The 17,545-nt window shown below is 52.3% G+C and overlaps 1 protein-coding gene across 2 annotated transcripts; it reads left to right on the top strand.

Moving 5' to 3' along the window:
- Positions 1 to 8,148: 8,148 nt before the first annotated feature.
- On the top strand, positions 8,149 to 14,384 carry SRM (spermidine synthase). Of its 2 annotated transcripts, none has more exons than XM_036349681.1 (8): positions 8,149 to 8,422; positions 8,992 to 9,112; positions 9,532 to 9,624; positions 10,271 to 10,424; positions 10,966 to 11,049; positions 11,128 to 11,273; positions 11,364 to 11,486; positions 13,962 to 14,384. In XM_036349681.1, exons 1-8 carry the CDS (start codon positions 8,256 to 8,258, stop codon positions 13,983 to 13,985), a joined length of 912 nt encoding a protein of 303 aa, XP_036205574.1. In that variant the 5' UTR covers positions 8,149 to 8,255; the 3' UTR covers positions 13,986 to 14,384. The 2 variants fall into 2 exon arrangements, with proteins under 2 accessions (XP_036205574.1, XP_036205575.1); XM_036349682.1 differs by having other exon boundaries at positions 8,150 to 8,422; positions 11,599 to 14,384.
- Positions 14,385 to 17,545: the final 3,161 nt, after the last annotated feature.

Raw genomic sequence — 17,545 nt, 5'->3', positions numbered from 1 at the left:
TGGGGGCATACAGGAGGCAGCCAATGGATGTTTCTCTCAATGATAGGTCTATCTCTCTATCCTTTTCCCTTCTTTCTCTAAAATATAAATATATATATATTTTTTTTTTTTAATTTTTTTTAAAGCCATCCCAGCCAGTATGGCCCAATAGTTGCATGTCGACCTATGAACCAAAAGGTCACCAGATGGATTCCTGGTCAGGACACATGCCCAGGTTGCAGGCTTGATCCCAATAGGGGGCATGCAGGAGGCTGCCAATAAATGATTCTCTCTCATCATTGATGTGTCTGTCTCTCCCTCTCTCTTCCTCTCTGAAACCAATAAAAATACATATATATTTTAAAAGAAAATATAACCCTTATTAATATATAGGCACCCAATACGGGAAGACCTAAATATATAAAAAAATCTTTTTTTAAAAATATATTTTGTTGATTTTTTTTACAGAGAGGAAGAGAGAGGGATAGAGACTTAGAAACATCAATGAGAGAGAAACATCAATCAGTTGCTTCCTGCACAGCCCCTACTGGGGATGTGGCCGCAACTAAGGTACATGCCCTTGATCAGAATCGAACCTGGGACCTTTCAGTCTTCAGGCCAACGCTCTATCCACTGAGCCAAACCTGTCAGGGCAATATCAAAAAATCTTGATGGACTTTAAGGGAGAGATAGATAGCAATACAGTCATAGTAGGGGACTTTAACGCCCCACTGACATCACTGGGTAGATCTTCCAACAAAAAACAACAAGGAAACAGTGGCCTTAAATGATACATTAGATCAGTTGGATTTAATTGATATTTACAGGACATTTAATCCAAAAGCGACAGAATATACATTCTTCTCAAGTACACATGGATCATTCTCAAAGATAGACCATATGTTAGGACACAAAATAAGCCTTAACAAATTCAAGAAGATTGAAATCATTTCAAGCATCTCAGATCACAATGGCATGAAACTAGAAATCAACTACAATTTTAAAAAAAACCTCAAACACATGGAAACTAAATTAAACAATGAATGGATTACCAATGAGATTCAGGAAGAAATAAACTTCCTGGAAACAAAGGAAAATGAACACACAACAACCCAAAAGGAAATAATAAAGATTAGAGCAGAAGTAAATGACATCGAGCAGGGGTGGGCAAACTTTTTGACTCGAGGGCCACAATGGGTTCTTAAACTGGACCGGAGGCCGGAACAAAAGCATGGATGGAGTGTTTGTGTGAACTAATATAAGTTCAAAGTAAACATTATATAAAAGGGTACGGTCTTTTTTTTTTTTTTTTTTTTTTTTAGTTTTATTTCAAGCGGGCCGGATTCGGCCCGCGGGCCGTAGTTTGCCCACGGCTGACATAGAGACTAAAAAAACTACAAAAAGAGCTGGTTCTTTGAAAAGATAAACAAGATTGATGAACCTTTTAGCCAGACTAATCTAGAAACAAAGAGGACCCAGATAAATAAAATCAGAAATAAAAGGGCAAAGTAACAACTGACACAATAGCAATTCAAAGGATTGTGAAAAAAATACTATGAACAACTATATGCCAACAAGCTGGACAACCTGGAAAAAATGAAGAAATTTCCCAGAGAAATATAATCTCCCGAAATTAAATCAGGAAGAATCAGAAAGCCTGAATAGGCCAATACCAACTGATGAAATTGAAGCAGTAATCAAGAAACTTCCAGCAAACAAAAGTCCTGAATTGGATGGCTTCACAGGTAAGTTTTACCTAACATTCAAAGAGCCAACACCTATACTCAAACTATTCCAAAATATCGAAAAGGAAGGAACATTTCCAAGATCATTTTACAAGGCCAGCATTATCCTAATTCCAAAGCCAGACACTACAAAGAAAGAAAATTACAGGTCAATATCCCTGATGAAAATAGATGCTAAAATCCTCAACAAAATATTAGCAAAATGGATTCAGCAATACATTAAAAAGATCATATACTGCCGAGACCAGTGTGGCTCAGTGGATGGAGCGTCGGCCTGTGGACTGAAGGGTCCCAGGTTCGATTCCGGTCAAGGGCATGTACCTGGGTTGCGGGCACATCCCCAGTGGGGGATGTGCAGGAGGCGGCTGATCGATGTTTCTCTCTCATCGATGTTTCTAACTATCTCCCTTCCTCTCTATAAAAAATCAATAAAATATATTAAAAAAAAAAAAAAAAAGATCATATACCGTGACCAAAGTGGGATTTATTCTGGGGATGCAAGGCTGTTGTTATATCCCCAAATCAATAAGTGTGATACATCGCATAAACAAAATGAAGGATAAAAATTACATAATCATATTGATAGGTGCCAAAAAAGCATTTGACAATATCCAGCACCCATTTTTTATAAAAACTCAGCAAAGTGGGAATCATAACACTATAAAGGCCATATACGACAAACCTACATACAGCCAACATCATATTCACTGGGCAAAAACTAAAAGTGTTTCCCTTAAAAACAGGAACAGCTGAAACCGGTTTGGCTCAGTGGATAGAGTGTCAGCCTGCGGACTGAAGGGTCCCAGGTTTGATTCCGGTCAAGGGCATGTACTTTGGTTGCGGGCACATCCCCAGTAGGGAGTGTGCAGGAGGCAGCTGGTCGATGTTTCTCTCTCATCGATGTTTCTAACTATCTCTCTTCCTTCCTCTCTGTAAAAAATCAATAAAATATATTTAAAAAAAAAAAAAAAAACAGGAACAAGACAGGAATGTCTGCTTTCACCAGTCTAGTTCAACATAGTACTGGAAGTTCCTAGCCACAGCAATCAGACAAGAAGAAAAACAGGAATCCAGATTGGAAAAGAAGTAAAATTGTCATTATCTGCAGATGATATTGTACATAGAAAATCCTAAAGACTCCATTTAAAAAACTACTAGAATTACTAAATGAATTTGGCAAAGTAGCAGGATACAAAATCAACATCCAGAAATTGATGGCATTTTTATACACTAATAATAAACAGATAAACTAAAAGATAAAAAAAAACAAAAAACCATTTACCATTGCAGCAGCAACAACAAAAAAGATACCTTGGAATGAAAACCAAGGAGGTAAAAGACCTGTACTAGGAAAACAACAGGACATTGAAAAAAGAAATAGAGAAAGACAAACAGGTGGAAGCATATACCATGTTCATGGGCTAGAAGAATTAACATCATTAAAATGTCCATACTACCCAAAGCAATCTATAGATTCAATGAAATTCCTATTAATATTAAAATACCAGCAGCATATTTCACAGATCTAGAACAAATATTCCAAAAATTTGTATGGAAACAAAAAAGACCCCGAATAGCTGCAGCAATGCTGAGAAAGAACAAAGTTGGAGGGACCACAATACCAAATCTCAAACTATACCACAAAGCCACTGTACTCAAAACTGCCTGGTACTGACACAAGAACAGGCATACAGACCAATGGAACAGAAACCCCAGAAATTTACCCTCATCTTTATGGTCAGTATTTGACAAAGGAGGCAAGAGCAGACACTGGAGTAACGACAGACTCTTCAATAAGTGGTGTTGGGAAAATTGGACATGTACATGCAAAAAGAAATGAAACCAACTTACACCATACACAAGAATAAACTCAAAATGGATAAAAGGTTTCAATGTAGCCCAGTCAGCATGGCTCAGTGGTTGAGCATTGACCTATGAACCCGGAAGTCACAGTTCGATTCCTGGTCAGGGTGCGGGCTCCATCTCCAGTGAGGGGCGTGCAGGAGGCAACCGATCAATGCTTCTCTCATCATTATGCTTCTCTCTCTCCCTCCCCCTTCCTGTCTGAAAGAATAAGGGAAGACATCCAGAAAACCTTGCAGCCAGTGCTACTCAGGCTCCTGAGAGAGCCCATCAGGAAGCTGGTTAGAAAGACAAGCCCAGACAGCCCAGACCTGCCTGGTCAGAGTCAGGGGTGGGCTCAGGACCCAGGTCTGAACACGCTCTCCAGGCGGGTTCTACTTCTGCTTAAGTCCACAACCACTGTTGTTGGCAAGGCCGTGTGCCCAGACCTTGCTTGGTGGGCCGCAGTGGACGTCCCGCTGCCCAGGGGTGAAAAGAGGACAATGTGTTAAGTTCTCATAGAGGTCAAATGATGCCTGGTCTTTACTAGTTTTGCTTCGTGGCAATGTTTGTTTTCATTTTTTAAAAAGATGGGGACCATGCCCTAACCGGTTTGGCTCAGTGGGTAGAGCGTCGGCCTGCAGACTAAGGGGTCCTGGGTTCGATTGCGGTCAGGGGCATGTATCTCGGTTGCGGGCACATCCCCAGTGGGAGGTGTGCAGGAGGCAGCTGATCGATGTTTCAAACTCTCTATCCCTCTCCCTTCCTCTCTGTAAAAAATCAATAAAATATATATATAAAAAAGATGGAGACCAAATAAATAAATATAAAAAGATGGGGACCAGAGATAGGAGTTTAAGGTCTTCTTAAATGCCCTTTCTTGCATAAGAAAAAGTTAGCAACCCAAAGTCAGTCCCCAAAAGTGTTTTTGAAATGTTCCTCATCCATGGAACCGTAAAGCCCAGAAGTGCTGAGCCATGGGATGGGGACAAGGGCCTTGGCGTGTGGAGAAGTGGTGGGGAGAGGGCTTGGCCCCCCAAGGGCAGGGCGGGGCTGGGGGGTTGGTGGGGAACTGCTCAGTGAATGTGAATGTGAATGTGGAGAGGTGGCCGGGCTTTGGGGGTTGCAGGTGGAGAGAATTTATGAGCAGCTGGCTCTTTGCTCAGGGAGGCACGCTGCTGTTTACGGCAGCTTGGGAAGCTTGCCTTGAGTGTTTTCAACCAAGTAACACCACAAAATGGCCAAATCCATCCTGCTCATAACCACAGCTGTCTGCCTGGCTGAACACAATGCTTAAAATGTGACCCTCGCCCTGGCCGGTTGCTCAATGGTTAGAGCGCCAGGTTCAATTTCTGGTCAAGGGCATGTATCTGGGTTGTACGTTCAGTGCCCTGGGATGTGGGTGGGAGGCAACCAATCAATGTGTCTCTCTTACATTGATGTTTCTCTCCCTCCCTCCCTTACACTCTTTCTAAAAATCAATGGAAAAAATTGCCTCAGGCCCTAACTGGTTTAGTGCAGTGGATAGAGCGTCAGCCTGCAGACTGAGGGGTCCCAGGTTCGATTCTGGTCAAGGGCACATGCCCGGGTTGCAGGCTCGATCCCCAGTAGGGGGTGTGCAGGAGGCAGCCGATCAAGATCAATGATTTCTCTCATCAGTGATGTTTCTATCTCTCCTTCTCTCTTCCTCTCTGAAATCAATAAAAATATATTTTAAAAATATATCCTTAGGTGAGGATAAAAAATATCTCCTTAGCCCTAGCTGGTTTGGCTCAGTGGATAGAGCATCATCCTGCGGACTGACGGGTCCTGGGTTCAATTCCGGCCAAGGGCACATGCCTGGGTTGTGGGCTTGATCCCCAGCCAATCAATGATGTTTCTATCTCTCCCTCTCCCTTCCTCTCTGAAATCAATAAAAATATATTTTAAAAATATATCCTCAGGTGAGGATAAAAAATATATTCTCAGATGCTAACTGCCAGAAAGTCTCCCCAGTGACAGACACGCTTCCTGTGGCAGCCCCACGTAAACCACTGCCTTGGTCATAGCCATCGCCCACCTCGCCCTGCTCCCCTTTTATAGATGGTCTACCCTTAGGTGGTTAAGGCGGTGGACCCACTAGATTGTAACGCTTTACCACTGAATCCTTAATGCACACTGGCCTGAATTTAAGGAAACAGTTCATGCTCTGCCCTAGTTTCCTCCAGCCTGATCTTCCTGAATCTCACTGGATAAGAATGACTATTGCTGACAAAACTCTGGTTTTCCTCCTGGCGACCTGAAATTGGATGGCCTTTCTGGGCTACTGGCCCGGTACATCTGGGGACTATTTTGCCTGAAACTTATTCAGGGCCTTTGTGTTCTTTGAACTTGGAAGGTTTGTACACACTGGCCTGGAAGTTCATGCTTGGCGCGCTGGTGACACTTTTACCTCCTCTCCAGGTGTCATTCACGGACTTTCCCATCAGAGGGTGCATGTGCTGAAACAATTCTGTTCATCTTGCAGGTGGGATGGGATGGACATGATCCCCCCCCCCCCCCATCAATGTCCCAGGAATGCAGGGCTCCTGTGTGGGCTCAGCTGGGCAGCACCTAGAACAAAGACAGCTGATTCCATAAGGTGCCCGCATGGGTGTTCTGGTTCCCACTTCCACTCAGACTCTTACCCAGTGCTGCCAGCTACACACACTATCCCTAGTCTGGCTCAGGGTACACAGAAGCCAACAGGCGATCACCAGTCAGAGGCATAAATGTCATGTTGGAAGTACAGGCTGTAAACAGGGCTGGAGCCAACGAAGCCTATAGTAACTGGACATATTGTATCTTTTATTTATTTTTTTAATGTGTTTTTATTGATTTTTAGAGAGAGGGAGGGAGAGGGATAGAAAGAAACATCATTAATCGGCTGCCTCCTGCATGCCCACTACTGGGAATTGAGCCCGCAACCCAGGCATGTGCCCTGACTGGGAGTTGAACCAATGACCTCTTGGTTCATGGGTCAGCACTCAACCACTGAACCATACCAGCCAAGTATATGGTTTTTTAAAAAATATGTGTTTTTTTACTTTTTAAAAACATGTTTTTTTTATTGATTTCAGAGAGGAGAGGTGGGGGAGAGATAGAAACATCAATGATGGGCATCGCTGATTGGCTGCCTCCTGCACGCCCCCTATAGGGGATCAAGCTGTGGGCAAGTGCCCTGTCCAGAACCCAAGGGTGACCTCCTCATTCATGGGTTGATGCTCAACCACTGAGCAACGCCGGTCAGGCCTGGTTGCCTATATTTATCTGCTGTGTGATCCTTTTCTGCATGACCTTCGGTCCAGTAACTGTCACAAGGAAGCTCCCATCTCCTAGCAACCTGTAACTGCCTTGCTCACCTCCCCTTTAAAGAGTGTAAAGTAAACTGATGCACATTGTTGCTGAGGCCTGACGCTTGCACTCACAGATAAACACTACTGTGCTCTTCGTCTGGGGTTAATAGGTGGGGAACAAGCTTTCCACCTCCAAGTGGAGGCTGCAAAACAAGCTTTCCACCTCCAAGTGGAGGCTGCAAAACGTCAGTGAGAAAACATCCCTGTCATCATGTCACCAGGAGGTTCCACCAGGCTCATCTCCTTTACTTGTCATGGGAAGAACTAGCTTGCAGAGCAATTAGCATTTAATATTTCGTAATTAGCATGCTTAATGTGATTCTGAGAAGTGCCTTGACATTTTCATAAAAACAGAAAGCACATTCCCGCCCACCCTTCAAAGAGCAAGGCCCCGTTTGTTAAAAAACCGCGTGCCACTCTTTCTTGGTGCTGAATATGCATGTGTTGGCCTCTTCCCAGACACTGCTGGTAAATTTAGAAACTCGTTTTGAAAAGAGTTTCTTATTCAGCAGCCATATGCTCCCGGCTCAGGGAATCTAGCGGGAAATGGCTAAATCCCGCTCAAGTCGCTGGGCGGTGAGGGTCCTTTTCAAGTAAATAAAAACCCTCATGCGCCCCAGACAAACTACACACGCGGCTCAAGTCCAACAGGGAGCCGGATCTGGGGACAAGTCGAGAAATGTATTTACTCTCGCTCCTGCGCAACATCATCACTCTTCGCGGGACAGGGTAGCCGCCAGCTCCCATTTCTCCAGCCCCAGGGTAGGCGGGCGACTCAGCGCTGGAAACTCCGCGCGGAGCCGAGATGTCATCTCAAGTTACCCCTCCCGATCCCTCTGCGGCAGAGAACGGCTCGGTACCACCCGGATCCAGGGAAGGGAGCAGGGGCCCAGGGGCTGCGCCGCACCGCCGGGTCCGGACCGGTGAGGGACCCCTTCCGCCCGCCCACCCCGCCCGGAGGCCAGACCGCTGCCGCGCTGCCCGGGCCGCGGCCCCACGTGGCCACCTCGGAGCGGGCCGCACTACCCTGATGAGGCCGACGGACAGCCCGCCCCAGCCACTGGGCGCCGCTCTGCGGGTCGGTGGCCAATCAGCATGCTAGGAGCCCGGCGGGGGCGGTGCCTCCGAGTAGCCTCGCTCCCACTCTCGCGCCACCATTGGGGGGGCTGGGTCCCGCCCCTGCCATCAGGCACCGCCCCCTTCGCTCGTTAGGTTGCGGCGCGGGCGGCGGGCGGAGCTGGTCCCGTTGTGCTGCGGCTCCGCGCGGCCTGCAGTCCCGGGTCCGCGCCCCGCGCCGCCCGCCAGCGCGCCCGCCATGGAGCCCGGCCCCGACGGCCCCGCCGCCTCCGGCCCCGCCGCCATCCGCGAGGGCTGGTTCCGCGAGACGTGCAGCCTGTGGCCGGGCCAGGCCCTGTCCCTGCAGGTGGAGCAGCTGCTCCACCATCAGCGCTCACGGTACCAGGATATCCTCGTCTTCCGCAGGTAGGACTCCCGCCGGCCCGCCCTGCTCCCCGCAGCCCTCGGACGGCTCGCGGTCCAGACCCCCCGCCGCCCACCCCCCACGCGAATCCACCGGGACCCCCGCCCTGACCTCGGCCCAGCCCACCCTCTCCTGCCAGACCCCTGCCCTGCGCCCTTTACCTCCGACGGCCCTGGGCCGCCCCGCCCGCCCCTCCTCCTGCAGAACTGTCAGAAGTTGCCGCGCACTAGGCCCGTGCGTTCCCTCGTTCCCCTCCCGCCCCAGCATCCCGTGCCCTGGGCGGGGGGCCGGCGTCCCAGGCGGTCCTCCGCGGCCGCAGGGAGCCGGAGTCTGCGCGGACCCGACGCGCCGAGCTCCACGTGTCCGTCTGGGACACGTCAGAGTCGCACCCGAGGCTAACCCCAGCCTCCGCGCAGCGGGCCTGCCCGCGGGTCCCCGCCACGTGTCACCCCCAGCGCACCACCCCGGGACCCCTTCGCAGGGCGGGGAGGTTGCTTCTCACGCGGGGTGAGTGGAGGCGCGTTGCCCCCGCCCCGGGGACCAGGTCCCTGACTGTCACTCCCCCCGGCAGTAAGAGCTACGGCAACGTGCTGGTGTTGGACGGCGTCATCCAGTGCACGGAGCGGGACGAGTTCTCCTACCAGGAGATGATAGCCAACCTGCCGCTCTGCAGCCACCCCAACCCACGCAAGGTACCCCCAGATTCAGCCCTGCGCGCAGCGATGGAAAGCCGCCCCTCAGCATCCCACAGGCCCGTGTGGAGCCCACCTCTCCCCATGTGCCCCGTTCGGCCCAGCGCTTCCTAAGGGGTGTCAGGGAAAGTGCTAGCAAGGACGGGGGGGGGGGGGGGGGGGGGGGAGTGGGCGAGGGGCCCGCTTCGCAGGGCTGGGGCTGACAGAGGAGCCAAGAGTTCTGTCTGAGGCCTGAAGTTCAGGAAAGGGGTACACCTCGGGCAGGTCCTGCGAGGAGGGAGTCAGGAGGTCTGTGGGTCGGAGGGTGAGGCTCACTCTGCTCCGGCTGATTCTGGAACCCGCCCACGGAGCCTGCTGGGACCTGTTTGGTGGGGCTGGGGCTGGTCCCAGCGGGTGCTGACTGCTCCTCCCCCTCCCAGGTGCTGATCATCGGGGGTGGGGACGGGGGTGTCCTGCGGGAGGTGGTGAAGCATTCCTCCGTGGAGTCGGTGGTCCAGTGCGAGATTGACGAGGTGAGTGCCCCGAGCAGGGCCAGGGCCTGGGTGCAAGTTCCTCTCCACACGGAATGGGCTGTGTGGGCAGGTCACTTAGTCTTTAGGTGACTGAGCGACATAGTCGGGTGCCGTCGATGCCAGTTCTTCGTAAGCTGGGTGCTGGTTTTTCATTGAAGTCCCTGGCAAGGCCCAAGGACATTCCAACCATTAGGGCGCCCAGCATGTCTTTAGTGACTATCTGGTGTGTGGCAGCCATTGTTCTAGGTGCTGGGGTACCATGGTGAATAGGCAGATCCGTCCCTGTTGGAGCTGATATTCCAGTTAAAAGGAGATAGCGAAGGGCGATATGATATCGGCCTGAGGCCGATCAGCGGTCAGGCAGGCCTCTGAGAAGCATCAACACGTGGAGACAGGGACTGGCTCTCTGATGGGAGCTGGCATTGCCACCCTCTGCAATAGCAAGAAAGCCCTCAGATGGGACACGTGGATCTGGGGAGAGCGGGAAGGGTGGAGATTCAGCTGAGGAGCTGAGGGAGCTCCCAGAGTGCCCCCCGTTTTATAAATGTGGAAACGGGGGTTCACGAAGCCAGTGGCTAGCCCAAGGCTGCAGGGCCGTGAAAGGGACTCCATCCGGCTCCAGCCTGGTCCCCCTACCCCCTCCTAGGATGTCATTCAAGTCTCTAAGAAGTTCCTGCCGAGCATGGCCATTGGCTACTCCAGCTCAAAGCTGACCCTCCACGTGGGCGACGGCTTTGAGTTCATGAAACAGAACCAGGACGCCTTCGACGTTATCATCACCGACTCCTCGGACCCCATGGGTGAGCAAGCGATGGGCCCGGGCCCCAGCAGCTGCCGCTTCAGGAGCCAGCCTCCCCCTTGCTCCCGAGGCCTGAGTTGCAGAGTAGAGGACAGAGGGGCCCCCAGAACTAGCCCAGTCCTTTCCCTTCTCAGTTGTCACTGCCCCCCCTCCCCCAAACAACAGCTCAGCACAGTAGGGGGACCAGGCCACTACCCAAAGTTCACGGTTGGGGACCAGGAGGGGAATGGGGCGCTGGCCTTGGCCCACTGAGGCCCCAGTTTCCTCTTTAGCCTCCTCTCTGCTCCGGACACGCCAGCATTGGGGTGGGGTGGGTTCTCCTTTTAAATCCAGGTCCAGGGTGGAGATGCCACCATGCAATGCCGATGAGAATCCCCCGGGAATGGGGTTAAAGTGCCCTTTCCTGGTTGGTTTCTGAGTCCCACAGACCTGGGTTCAAGTCCCGGCTCTTGCTCCTTGGCCGCTCTGTGGGTCTGTGTAGCCCAGGCTCAGGGGGTCTCAGCCAGAATGTGCTCAGTGTCGCTTGGCCCTCCCTCCTGCAGGCCCAGCCGAGAGCCTCTTCAAGGAGTCCTATTACCAGCTCATGAAGACGGCCCTCAAGGAGGACGGGATCCTCTGCTGCCAGGGTGAGCGCCAGAGATGCTGAGCTGCGGGTGGCGGGCAGGGTGGGGCCAGCCACCACCAACCACTGCCACCTCCCCCAGGCGAGTGCCAGTGGCTGCACCTGGACCTCATCAAGGACATGCAGCACTTCTGCAGGTCGCTCTTCCCCGTGGTACGCTATGCCTACTGCACCATCCCCACCTACCCCAGCGGCCAGATTGGCTTCATGCTGTGCAGCAAGAACCCAGTGAGCTTCCGGCTGTCCGGGGGGCGGGGGCAGGGCAGGGACAGGTGGGCACGGAAAGCACTCCCCTGACGCCCCCTCGCCCCCGCCCAGAGCACCAACTTCCAGGAGCCGGTGCGGCCGCTGACGCAGAAGCAGGTGGAACAGATGCAGCTGAGATACTACAACTCCGACGTGCACCGGGCGGCCTTCGTCCTGCCGGAGTTTGCCCGCAAGGTGAGCCCCTGGTGGGGTGGGCCTGGTGGGGGAACCCAGGGCTTCCTGGGGAGCCTGTCTCAGCCCCCAGGCGACCCAGCACCCTCCCTGACCAGGCCTCATGTCCCACCAGGCCCTGAATGATGTGAGCTGAGTCCAGATGCTGCTGCCCACTCAGGCCGGGTTGCCTTGGACAGGCCCCCTGCCGGCACCCCAACAACCAAGTGTTACAGGCCCCAGGATGCTGCCCGCCTGCCCTGCTAGCGGACTGTCTGTCCCTGTGGTGTTCAGCCTCCAAGCCTATACCAGCTGTGTACAGCCCCCTCTCCGCCCTCTGTCACCCTCACTCACCAAACACATGTATTTATAGCAAACTTCTGAATCGTGTGTTCCCAGACCTTGAAAGGGCCCAGGCGGGGGCTGCAGTCGCCATGGTTGGGCGTTTCTGTGTACCGGGCTCTAAGCTGGAACCGTTGTCTGGCCTTTCAGTGTCTGTCCCGTGTCTGTGATAGGCAGGCCTTGCCCTCCCGTGCAACCTCGGACCAGCCGCCCCTTGTCCACTGGCACTAAGAGGCACAGCAGGCATCAAACTGCACTCCAATCTCCCTGGGGAGCTGCCCACATTCCCCCACCCGCCCCACAGCGGGCGGTGACTGACCCCCAGGGCCAGGGCTGTGGGTTGACAAGATCGAGGCGCATTGCTCCGGGCTCTGCTTGCTCCTGGGGCTGCCCTGCCATGATTTTGGCGGACCTGGAGGATTGGTAGGTCCCAGCGTGGGGTGGGTGCTGGAGGTGACTCCAGGGGGTTTGGGTGCTGTTACTTGGGCCTGTTGGAAGCACATCGCTGCCCTGACTTGGCTCAGGATTCAGACGTGGGTTCCAACCCTGCCTGCCCCGCCCCTGGGGGACCTCTGGGAAATTCCTAGAAGCTCCCCCAAGTGTTGAGAGGTTGAGAAAGCAGGTGTGAGTGGCCGCTGGGGACCGTGCCCTCTCCATGGTGCTGAACGCCCTCCCAGCCTGTTCCCCAGGCGCCTCACCCCTCCTGCAGGCCCGGACGAGACTGGTGTTGGGAGAGAAGCCACCACAACAGGGTGTGGCCTGGGGGAGAGGGCCTGCGCCCACTCCTGTCGCAGTCACCAGGCCAGAGGCACTGCCAGAGGACGGACTGTCCTGGGAGGCTTGGGAACAGGGAGTGGGCCCCGCCTGGGGGTGTTGCTAGAACACTCCCCAGCCACACCCCCACCCGGCAGCTACCTTGACCCCAAGCAGCAGGTTCTGGGACTGGAGTTCTCATAGGGGTGGGGGGAGGGGGAGCAAGCATCTCGATTTGCAGCCAACCCCTGAGCAGCCCCAGGCCAGTCGCTCATCCTCTGGGCTCCACACACGTGGACCTCACCCCCAGGAACTCACTGGGCTCGGGCACCGGATGTGTGACCTCGGTCAGCAAGTCTGACCCCAAGCCGTCCGAACTCCACCTCCAAATTCCAGGACAGTCTCACCCCCCTCCGAAGCCAACAGCACCTGTGCCCCAGGGCCTTCCGGCCCCCCCCCCCACCAAGAGGCCAGGTGATCAGCTCCTCTGGGCTGCAGTTCATGCATCAAAGGGACACGCAGTGGCTGGTTAGAGAGCTGACCCCCCAGGTCTTAATTCCTTTAACCTTCGCAGCCGCCTGTGAGGAGGGCACCACTGCCCCGCACAGGAGGACTAGGTGACCAGCTAGTAAGCGGGCTGGGGAGCACACACCAGCCTGAGGGCAGCCCGGGGAATGAAGGTGGACAGAGGGGGCGGGGCCCGTCTCAGGGCTCCAGCTGGGCCTGTATCTCAACTCCGATGACTTGGGTACCCCACCTGTAAGGGGAGCGGGGTCCTCACCTGCTCCCGGCTTCATTAGGAATTCCGCCTCTGTCATTCGGTGCTCGCTGAGCTGGGCGAGGTCCATGGCCTCTCAGGGCGGAGGAGGAAGGGGAGCAGGGCCGTGTGGCGGAAGTGGCTGGAGCCATTTGGGAAACTGCCCCCCCGGAAGTGGAGTCTGCAATGCCATCCCTCCACTTCCCCACTCTTATTCAAGTCCCCTGGACATGCACGCAGCCTCGGAGGGGTTTCCGCGTCTGGGTGGGCATGACCTACTGAAGCAGAAGCCGGGGGTTTGGTGAGGACACGACCCGAGTCCCCTCAAGTCCCAGAAGCCATGGAGGGGGACCGACAGGCACAGTTGGCCGCAGGGAGATTAACATGAATCCCATCTCAAGTTCTGAAGTTTAGTTCTTTCTCAGAATCAGCCAGGCCCCCGGTCTGAGGACTCAGCTCCACAGGGATCGTTAGAAGAAAGCGGCCGCCTGTGCCCACTCTCTCCCTGGGCGCAGCCACCTTTACCCCGTGCAGCTGCTGATCTCGGTACTTGCCCGGGTCTACTTAACATGCTTGTATTGCTGACCAGCCCGAGCTTCCACGGGGACGCTGAGGACTTACCTTTCCCTCCCCTGCTCCCCCCTCAGCACACACTCGCCACAATGACATGAGGGCCTGGGCTGGCTCGGCTCCGTGAAGGCCATTGGCAGCGGAGGCGAGGAGTCGGGACCACTTCTCTTCCCCACGGCTTCCTTGTTTTTCCTCTGGAGGTTTTTTGGGGACTTTTTCATATGCTTAGTTTGCAATAAATTTATCATTTGTTTAACCTCAAACTTTTTTTTTTTTTTAACCAAGTCTCTAAAGCTCTTAACATTTGTGGACACAGCACACTTCATGAGGGGCTGAACAATATGCTAATCAATCAACTTTTGAATAGGCGATCTTAGTATTTTACCTAGCCCCGTTATAATTTATAATGAATTCGTGATTATATTTAATGGGATATTCAGTAACTGGAAATACTAATAAACACAATGTGCATTGCTTTATTAAAATGATTTGTACGAGAATGTATATATCGCTTTCATTCAGGGAAAAAAGCGATTACTGAAAAAATTGTTTTGAAAGATCTTTGGACTCAATAGGTGTCTGTCATTTTCCTCGTCCTGAAGGATCTGTCTGGAGCGTTCCAACTACCCCTAATGGGATTCCCTATTGGAACTCTGTGTCTGGGACCCCGTGACTTCCTTTCTTGGTTTACTCCCTTGTTTTGATGGGGCATATCCTAGAGTGGCTCTCTGAGAAGGGACAATTGGATGCAAATTTTTAAAAATCTGACATGAAAAGGTCTATTCCACCTTCCTGTGCGATGGATGGGAATAGAAGTCTTAGAAATAATCTTCCTTCAGCATTTTGAGATGTGCTCTTTTCCATTTTTATTTTTTAAAATACTTTTATTTTTTTAATCCTCACCCAGGGATATTTTTCCATTGATTTTTAGAGAGAATGGAAGAGAGCGGGGAAGACAGAGAGAAACACTGATGTGAGAGCATTGATGCTGTTGCCTCCTGCACGAGCCCCGACCAGGATCCCAGTGGGGAGGAGCCTGCAGCCAAGGTTCGTGCCCTTGACCGGAATCGAACCAGGGATTCCAGTCTGCAGGCCCATGCTCTATTCATTGAGCCAAACCGGCTAGGGCCCATTTTTATTTTTTAAAAATTTTTTTATTGCCCAGTAGGCATGGCTCAGTGGTTGAACATTGACCTATGAAGCAGGAGGTCATGGTTTGATTCCCAGTCAGGGCACATGCCCGGGTTGCAGGCTCAGTCCCCAGTGTGGGTGTGCAGGAGGCAGCTGATCACTGATTCTCTCACATCGTTGTCTCTCTCTCCCCCCTTCATCTCTGAAATCAATACAAGAAATATATATATAAATATTCATATATATTTAAATATTCATATGTATTTAAATATTTTATTGATTTCAGAGAGGAAAGGGGGGCCTCTTTTCCATTTAGATTAGTTATCTATTGCTGTCTTTCAAATGAGCCCAGGGCCCAGCGTGGGCTCCCGGGAGCAGGACACCGCGTCTTTCTTCCCTCCCAGGCCTGCACCTTTACTTTTCTCTCCTAAACTCTAAGGGTCTCCATGAAACTAGCAACCAGGGAAGCAAGGGGCAGCGGCAGCTCGTCCCAGGCTCACCCGCTGCACCGTCTCCAAGGCCCCTTTCTGTGACTTTGCAGCGAGCTGGCAGCAGCCTCACCTTGGCTCACTTCTTTCCTGTAACGTTTCTAGGGAGCCGAGGCAGACCCCGCCTGAGCTCCCTCCTGTTGCTTCTTCTGTCCGAAGCCCTTCCTTTGTTTCACTGTCTCAGCTTTAATAAACGTTCTCTCAAAATTACAATCTACATATAAAAGCCAAGCGGCCGGGATGCCAGAATGACAAGAATAACCTGAATGACTGGAACGACCAGTCACTATGACGCACACTGCGGCCGGCCAACCAGCCAATCGGGGAGCAGCTCCTGCCCCTGGCCAGCCCTGGCTGGATCGTGGGCGGGGCTGGCGGCCAACCTCCCACGTCCCCTCCTGCCCCCACTGGCCTGGCCCAATTGGCCACCATTGGGGCGGGCCAGCCAGACCCCACCCGTGCACGAATTCGTGCACCAGGCCTCTAGTAAATAAATAAATAGTATTCTGTTCTTTCCTCTTTTTTCTCTGAAGGTAGTAACGATTGTTTTGCTTGGGTTTGGGGCATTTTCTTTCTTTTTTAAAAATATATATATACTAGAGCAGGGGTCCTCAAACTACGGCCCGTGGGCCACATGCAAATACGAATATTATATTTGTTCCCATTTTGTATTTTTACTTCAAAATAAGATATGTGCAGTGTGCATAGGAATTTGTTCATAGTTTTTTTTTAAACTATAGTCCGGCCCTCCAACGTCTGAGGGACAGTGAACTGACCCCCTGTTTAAAAAGTTTGAGGACCCCTGCACTAGAGGACCCATGCATGACATTTGTGCACTCAGGGGTGGAGGGTTCCTCAGCCCAGCTTGTGCCCTTTCGCAGTCTGGGAGCCCCAGGGGATGTCTGACTGATGGACAGTTGGACATCCTTAGCGCTGCTGTGGAGGTGGGCCACTGCGCTCGCCAGCCATCAGCCCGAGCCATCAGCCGCACTGACCACCAGGGGGCAGTTCCTGCGTTGAGCGTTTGCCCCCTGGTGGTCAGTGCACGTCACAGTGGTCGTTCTGCCATTTGGTTGATTTGCATATTACCCTTTGATTATATAGAATTTTTAAAAATATATTTTTATTGATTTCAGAGAGGGAGAGGGAGAGAGAAACATCAATGAGAGAGAATCATTGATTAGTTGCCTCCTGCACACACACCCACGCCCCCTACTGGGGATCAAGCCTGCACCCTGGGCATATGCCCTTGACTGGAATTGAACCTGGGACCCTTCAGTCCACAGGCCGACGCTCTATCCGTTGAGCCAAACAGGCTAGGGCTTAAATATATTTTTATTGATTTCAGAAAACAAGGGAGGGAGAGAGACAGAGAGAGAGAGAGAGGGATAGAAACATCAATGATGAGAGAGAATCATTGATCAGCTGCCTCCTGCATGCCCCACACTGGGATGGAGCCTGCACAACCCGGGCATGTGCCCTGACCGGGAATCAAACTGTGACCTCCTGGTTCATAGGTCGTATCTCAAGCCCTGAGAGACGCTGGCCGGGCAGGGGGCATCTTCTCCTCCCTGCTGGGATTCTGTATTCTTCAGTTGGCTGGTTGATTTTTCTTTTTTTAATATATTTCATTGATTTTTTACAGAGAGGAAGGGAGAGAGATAGAGAGTTAGAAACATCGATGAGAGAGAAACATCGACCAGCTGCCTCCTGCACATCTCCTACTGGGGATATGCCCGCAACCCAGGTACATGCCCTTGACCGGAATCGAACCTGGGACCTTTCAGTCCGCAGGCCGACGCTCTATCCACTGAGCCAAACCGGTTTTGGCTTGATTTTTCTTTTTAATCTTTCTCACATGTGAGGTTTTCCTCGGTGACCCTGGAATGCTCTGCTCAAAGCGTGGGGGTAACAAGCTCTCCGCCCCTGAGTGGGGCTTGTCGATCGACCCTCACTGTGGGTGACGGAGGCTGAGCCATGTGCCCATGGAGCCTTCGGAGTCGGTATCTAGGTCCTACCCCCTGGGCTGGTCACACTTCCCG

This window comes from Myotis myotis, unplaced genomic scaffold, assembly GCF_014108235.1.
Source record: "Myotis myotis isolate mMyoMyo1 unplaced genomic scaffold, mMyoMyo1.p scaffold_m19_p_2, whole genome shotgun sequence".
Lineage (NCBI taxonomy): Eukaryota > Metazoa > Chordata > Mammalia > Chiroptera > Vespertilionidae > Myotis > Myotis myotis.
The sequence above is the reverse complement of the archived record's forward strand: the minus strand, read 5'-3'. Positions and strand labels throughout refer to the sequence as shown.